Genomic DNA, 7,802 nt, shown 5'->3' on the forward strand with positions numbered 1-7,802 from the left:
GTTCAAGCAAACTCTGGGAGATAGTGAAGTACAGGGATCCTGGTGTGCTGCAGTCTATGGGGTCGCAAAGAGTTGGACACAACTTAGCAACTGAACAAGCAGTAATACAGGCAGTTATCATATTGAAAACACTGTCTGGTACAGCTGGTCTAGTCCTAAACACCCAAGAGAAGCTCTAGCTCATGGGCAGAGGGTACTGTGTATAAGAATATTCATAGCAGCACTATTTGTAACAGCAGAAAGAAAACAGGGCTGCCCTGGTGGCTCAGTGGTAAAGAATCTGCCTGCCAATGCAAGAAACATGGGCTCGATCCCTGGGTCAGGAAGATCCCCTAGAAAAGGGAATGGCAACCTGGGAAATCGCATGGCCAGAGGAGACTGGGGGGCTACAGCCCATGGGGTCACAAAAGAGCCACATACAGCTTCGTGACAAAACAACAACAAAAGAAAACTGCTAGCTTCTCATCGACTGGAGAATGCATATTTCACATTGTACCCCTAAAGGGGAAAACTTAACAGTAGTTTGAATGAACGAAGTAGGTCAAAACTTATCAATAAATCACAAAACCATAGAGTTGAGTGAAAAAAGTGAGTTGTTAAAAATAATCTGTAAAGGATGACATTTAATGATATTTGGACACTGGGATAGATACTGTCTACAGATTTACAGATGCATAAAGTTGTAAGAAGAATGACATGAATGTACAATTATCAACAATGCATCATTAAAGGTGTTTTGCAGTGAAACAAATGAGGGAATTGAGATTAGAAAAAGAACTAGGGGAATATCAGTTATACCTATAATGTGAAAGTTGGGTGATGTATATCAAGTGTTTATTATGTTGCTTTGTATTTTTTCTGAAGGACTGAAATATTGCACAATAAAACCAATGAGACTAAAGGTAGTAAACATTATTCTAAATCATTGTGATAGAGTTAATAATACAGTAAGTATCAGTTATGCGATGATATTTATTATATCAATAACGTTATTAAATAGTGAGAACAAATAAAAGCTGGTCAGGGTAAAAAAAAGAAATTAAGGCTTCTGGATCTTCTTATAGACCCCAACCCAGTTTTAGTCATTTATATAATGCCAAACCAGACCATACAGCTGGACCTACACACATCACATATGCACAAGCTTTTGCCATCAAGATGAACACATACAGGAAGATAAATTGTCAAATCATAGAGCCCAGGTTACACGACGTGCTTGGATGTTCAGTTTTTCTGGAGTATCTTCTTTCATGTGGGTAGAGTGTACCCGGACAATACTACGAGGCATTGTAGTATCTGCTCGTAATGAGACGACTTTGATAGAAACCCCATGTTGCTCCATAACTTGACTTTTTCTGGCAGACTTGTGGATCAGGCTGCCAGAACCATCGATGGACTGCTTGTACTGTAAGAGAGAGAGGAATCCTGGGAAAAAGAGAAGCCAAGGGAGGGTGATGAAGGAATAACAGAGAAGTCACAGAAACACTTCCCTCCCTATGGGCCACAAGGCCCAGCTCTAAAGTCTAAAGGTTCCCTTTCAACTGCCCCAAGCCATTCGGGAGGGGGATGCTTTAGTAGGAGAGTTTAGAAGTGTGTGCAGAATAGCTTAAGTAGAGCCCAACTACAGTTCCTGGGGTCACAAAGAATCAGACTCGCCTGAGCACACATGCACAAGGGCTCAGCATGTGGTAAAGAATCTATCTGCAATGCAGGAGACGTGGGAGACTTGGGTTCAGTCCCTAGGTTGGGAAGATCCCCTGGAGGAGGAAATGGCAACCTACTCCAGTATTCTTGCCTGAAAATCTCATGGCCAGAGGAACCTGGCAGTCCATGGAGTCGTGGAAGGGTCGGACACGACTGAGTGACGGAGCACACACACAGGCAGCGCTCAACACAATTGAGCATTCTTTCTGACAGAGGACATGCTTCTGAGTTAGGAAGTTTAGTTCCAAGGGAAATTTTAAAGGCTTCTTAGAAGAGTCTCTGGTGTTTGTAAGTGGTCACTGTGCATCAGACAGTGATTCTCTCTGACCCCAGGCTGTCCTGGCAGGACACTATGCCCCCAGGGTCACCGCCTCCTCATGAGTAAACATTCCCTACCAGCCATTCTCCTTAGTCTTGAAGTTAGCGGTTATCTCCACTCTGAATGGGGCAGGTATGAAAGAAAAGGTGGAAAAGAAGTTTTCCTTTGGGGGCAAGCATATTGAATATCTCACTCAGCCCACGTCCTTGCAGGAACCATCTTCAGAGTGAGTCTAACTCCCCCACTAACCCTTTAAAATGCAAAGGTTGGTAACTTTCCCTCTATCTTCTTTCCCATCCTCTCACTCTCCTGCCTATCAGAGATGGATTGGTTCTTAGCTCCCATCAAGGGCCCTGAAGACACTCACCAGAGGCGAATAACAATAAAACGTTTAAGTACGCAGTGAAAATGATCCAGCTGATCTTATAACTCGAGTAGTACACGGATTCACCCTTATTTAGCATGTGGTGATACAGTAGGAGTGCACCGAGCAGAAGGATGCCTGATGTCCAGACAAAAGGAGAAAGAAAAGTCTCTTCTGAGGGACCCTGTCTCTCGTACTTAAGTTAACCTGAGATATGCTTGACTTCCAAACCCCTACCACGCACAACTGCGCCTTGTCCAAAGGTCAATGCCACTTGAGTGGTGGCTCCAATTTGGCAGCTGCGTATCTAAGCCAAAGAACTGGGAGGGCTGAGTTAGTCAGAGACCACAGCCTGGACCTACAAACCAAGTATGCCTCTGATCCTATGTCAGGGAACACAAGAAGTTACTGGTGATTGAAGACAGGAAGTTACCTGTGAGGAAAGCGAGGCAGGCAGTCATAATGAGAGTATATTTGGTTTGAGGAATCATATAGGTGAATTCAAAACCCAGGAGCAAGTTATGCATGAAGGAAAAGCTGAGCACCACAATCAGAATGTTCCTGACCACTTCCAGGCCATCTGTTGAAAAGAAGAAGCTGTATTGAGAGGAGGACAGATATTTCTTCTGGCTCATTTCTACCTGGGGCACACAAATCTCTAGGTAAACAAGAATGAGGTGAAACATTTGATTAAATAATAAAGAGCAAAGATGGGGCAAGAAAGAGATAGGGGTCTTAAGCTAAATGGGAGACGGAACCAAAAGAAACTGTTCTCTATCTTTGTATCTCTGTAAACTTCTTTCTCTTCTATTTTTTCAAAATGTATTTCTTGCTAAACACTCTTGGCTTCCTCTAGTGGCAATGTAATGTGATTTCTTTGGTACCAGTCACCTTTCTTTTATATCCTCACATTCTAGATGTGCTAGATTCCCTGTTGCTACTGTCAGGGCTTCTCAGAGATCCATCAGGTAAGCCTGTGAGCTTCTAAGCCTTTCTCCAAAACATGCTAATACTGAGCTTCTGGGGTAGCCTTGACTGTGTTGATTATGGAAGTGGGCACACTGCAACCACAGGTGGTTACACTAGAGGATAATGGTGAGATGAACAGAAGTCAAGGAAGGATGAACCCTCATTCTCTACCCATCTCTTTCCACATAATAGCTCTGACCTGATGGCCACAGGGAAGTACAACATATCCATGGACTGTGGCTTATTGTAGATTTTTGGGGCCCCAACTTCAGTTCAGCCCATTCTTCTATGATGATTCCTACTGCCAAGAAGACTAAGACCCAGGAGGAGAAGAACATGTTGGTGGCCTCGACCTTTCTGCCAAGTGTGTGCATCATTGAGATTGGAGATTTTAAGCAGAGATCATCACCGATATCTCATGTGCTTCTTCTCAGATATGATTAGTCACAAGAAAGAGGGCAAGATTCTAACTTTTAGTGATTGCTGACACGTTGGCAGTGGCAGAAGCTGAAGTAACTTATGAAACAAATGACAAATCCCACTGTTCCCCACTCCTCCACTTAGGCTAGTCTGTCGTGATGGCTGCCAACTGCCATGGAATCATCTTGGTCTGACCCTTGACCCTGAGAACTACTGCTGTGGAAGCACCTAGGGCCTAGAGGCCTTGAAAGAAGATCCAGATACAGGAGGTATGATACCACACACAGAGAACACTATCAGATATAGGAGCAACCAGCAGTCTTGAAAGAAGTTAGACATGTATGATGGGAGACATTAGGATTATATGTTCCAGGAGTTATGAACATTAGATAGGGATCAATGAAATGCACAAGGCATTTGGATCACTATGTGAGATGTCAGCTAGCTAGCATCACAAAAGAGAAAGCCCACTCATAATTTAGGGTATTTTGAAGATAGGTGAGGGATTAGTGAGATACAGGTCAGAGAAGAAATCATATATGTAGTTAGGGAAAACAGGAGTCAAGATACCACTGAATAAGATGTAAACCATAGGAGAAAGCACAAACCTGCTTATGAGAAAGAATTTAGTAAGTACTGTTTTTTTTTTTTTTTAAGTTTAAGGTGCCCCTTAAACTTATGGCGAGATGAACAGGGCATATGATAGAATTAGTCTTGAAACTTAATTGTAATTTAAGAGTTATCAACCTAGGAAAGGCAGTTGAAACATAGGTGTGCATATCACCATGAGACAATATTACACAGAAGGTGACCAGAGGCAGTGAAGGAAATTCTGGTTAACATCATCATTTATGAGAAAGAGCAAAGAAGGAGAGTTCAGAGCAAGGCTGTGTGTGTGTGCGTGCACGCTAAATTGCTTCAGTTGTGTTTGACTCTTTGCAACCTTATGAATTGTAGCCCTCCAGGCTATTCTGTCCATGGGATTCTCCAGGCAAGAATACTGGTGTAGGTTGCCATGCCCTCCTCAAGGGGATCTTCCCCACCTTGGGTCGCACTCCTGTCTCTTATGTCTCCTACATTGGCAGGCAGGTTCTTTACCACTAGTGCCAGCAACAAGAATACAAATGTTGCTGAATAATTAAAGAAGCTTGAGTTTTGAGGAGACATGAGATTCCTAAAGCAGAGAAATCTAATTAGGTGGAAGCTGAACATATGCCACTTGATTTGATGATTAGAATGTCACTGGTGGTTTTGGGCATGGCATTTTCCGCAGAACAATGGGAGATGTGAAAGTAGAGGGAGATTGTTAGGCTTTATGTTGTTTTTTTCTTAATAGGCAACTAGATTAAAGAAATAATAAATGGAAAAAGAAAATCAGAATTTTAGTTTCAAAAGGGAAGTATGCAATTTTGAAAAAATAGAGACTGATGGGATAGTTCCCATGTACCCTTTACCCTGCTTCAGTGCTCATCCCTGAGTTATTCTAAAACAAACCCAGAGAATTTCGTCCTTAAATATTTGTTGGTGTCACTTAAAGATGAGGACTAATTTTTCCTCCTGGATTTACTTTTCTCCCTCTTTGTTTTCTTAATCTGATTTATAGAAGGTTATCAATTTGTTGATATTTTCAAGATCCCTTTACATATTTATCCACATGAAAATATTATTTTAAATAGATTTTACTACTTTAAGTTTTTACCTCATTATTTCTCTTTCCAATTAATTTTTTATCTCTCAAATTTCTAAAAACAGTTAAAACTTCTTTAATATGCCAGGATTTAAGGTGACCCATGTTTATCTGTGCACAGAGTTTGCTATATCTCACATACTTTTTTCTACTAAACAAGTTTTAAAAAAAATATTTTAAAGAGCAGTTATGTTTTTCCAGAAAAATTGAGCAGAAGAAAAAAACTGAGTAGAAGATGCAAAGATGTTTTCATATACTCCCTGTATATCCCACACAGGGACAGCCTTCCCTGTTCTCAACATTCCCACCAAAGTGGCACATTTGTTGCATTTATAAACCTACAATTACATATTATTATTGTCCATAGTCCATGGCTTATGTTAGGGATCACTCTTGCCTTATGTCTCATATATTTTCACATTAGACAGATCTAAATGCCAATTTTGACTTCACCATTGAAATCTATTTGGGACTGTGTTCATGCATACAAATGTTTCCCACTGGAATGTAAAGAGTATCTTTCATTCCAGTGAAACTATAATATTGTAGCATTCATTATTGCAAGATTCACTAGTAAATAATTGAACATAGTCCCATCTGGGACAATTAAAGCTTTTCCTGGGACTTACCTGGTGAAACAGTGATTAAGAATCCTCCTACTGATGCAGGGGACATGGGTTTGATCCCTGATATGGGAAGATCCCGCATGCTGAGGAGCAACTAAGCCTGTGAGCCACAGCTACTGAGGCTGCCCTCGAGAGCCTGTGAGCTGCAACTACTGAGCCAGTGCAGCGCAACCACTGAAGCCCCTGCACCTGGAGCCCTTGCTCTGAAACAAAAGCCGTTTCAATGAGAAGCTTGTCCTCTGCAATGAAGAGCAGCACCCACTCGCCGCAACTAGAGGAAGCCCGCATGCAGCAAGGAAGACCCATCACAGCCATAAATAAAGTAAATGAATTATTTTTAAAAAAGAAAGAAAGGAACCAGCTCCTCTCACACACCTGAGGGCAGGAATGAATGCAGGTTCTCAGCGAGGCAGGAAGATCAGTGCCCAGACCACCTGGGCCTCCCTTCTCTGCCCTTCTCTGCCCTTCTCTGCATCCCTCACCTCCACCTCCCTGGAGCCCAACTCCTCTCCCACTTCTCCTCAAAAAGCAGAATCTTTTACTAAACACCAATGGCACCCCACTCCAGTACTCTTACCTGGAAAACCCCATGGATGGAGGAGTCTGGTAGGCTGCAATTCATGGGGTCGCTAAGAGTCAGATAGGACTAAGCGACTTTGCTTTCACTTTTCACTTTCATGCATTGGAGAAGGAAATGGCAACCCACTCCAGTGTTCTTGCCTGGAGAATCCCAAGGACAGGGGAGCCTAGTGGGCTGTCGTCTGTGGGATCGCACAGAGTCGGACACGACTGAAGCGACAGCAGCAGCAGCAGCAGCAGGAACTCTGGAGACCAAAAAGAAAAATGGAATAATTATTCATCGAAAGCAGTGTCTGTGTCACTTATGTGCTTTTGTTAGGTGCCTCTGTGATCCAGTTTCAAGACGAGAGTACACACTAAGACTCCGTCCCCTGGACTGGGGTATCATGGACAAGTCTGGGACTGTGTTGTTTCTGGGTCTCTCTCCTGGATATTTGCTATCCTTTATTTCTAAATGAAAGTATGATAGCTACCTTCCTCTACTCTACTTGGAATATCCTTCAGCTTGGGAGTGAGAGACCAGAGGCTAATACTCCTCACTATCTAAGACCTGGATGGTCTGATTCCTGCCTGTGGGGTATGTATTCTAGGCAACACTTTATCGTGATCCCTGGAGCTGAAACAGCTCTTCCTGACATCTTGAAGAGAAAGGCACAGAGGGCCAACCCGAACATTGGGGCACACATACATGGGCAGAAGATCCCCTTCTGCCTGTTGGAGGTTAGCGAAGGTGATGATTGAAGTGTTTATGGGTGGGGAGTCTCTATACAGCATGTCTATGGTCTATGTCTGTACTCCCACTCAGATATTTTTCAGGTTATTTGGCCTCCCCATCCCCTTCTTAATCAGATGTCTTTCTGAGGTGTGGGCTTTGACCTTCAGGATAGACTCATGCGCAGAACTGGGCAGTGGCATTTTGCTACATTCTAGTCCAGGATTTCTTGATTATGTACTTCTCTGGAATGCTACTGAAATAAAAAAAGTTCATTTTCCAACCCCAGATTTGCATAATCAGACAACTGGAGTTAGAGGGAGCCACTGTAGCTCTATTTCCTTCTGACAGGTAGAAACCTGAGGACAGTGTGAAGCTCTCACTGAGAATGGACGCTGAACCATTTCTTTTTGCATTTTCAC

At 42.8% G+C, this 7,802-nt stretch overlaps 1 protein-coding gene across 1 annotated transcript; it reads right to left on the reverse strand.

Moving 5' to 3' along the window:
• Nucleotides 1-1,189: 1,189 nt before the first annotated feature.
• Nucleotides 1,190-3,733, reverse strand: LOC138427204 (transmembrane protein 225). Its single transcript, XM_069566575.1, has 4 exons — nucleotides 3,556-3,733; nucleotides 2,821-2,967; nucleotides 2,391-2,525; nucleotides 1,190-1,425 (listed from the first exon to the last, which is right to left on the reverse strand). Exons 1-4 carry the CDS (start codon nucleotides 3,731-3,733, stop codon nucleotides 1,190-1,192), a joined length of 696 nt encoding a protein of 231 aa, XP_069422676.1.
• Nucleotides 3,734-7,802: the final 4,069 nt, after the last annotated feature.

The sequence above is a fragment of the Ovis canadensis genome, chromosome 21 (assembly GCF_042477335.2).
Source record: "Ovis canadensis isolate MfBH-ARS-UI-01 breed Bighorn chromosome 21, ARS-UI_OviCan_v2, whole genome shotgun sequence".
NCBI classification, from domain to species: domain Eukaryota; kingdom Metazoa; phylum Chordata; class Mammalia; order Artiodactyla; family Bovidae; genus Ovis; species Ovis canadensis.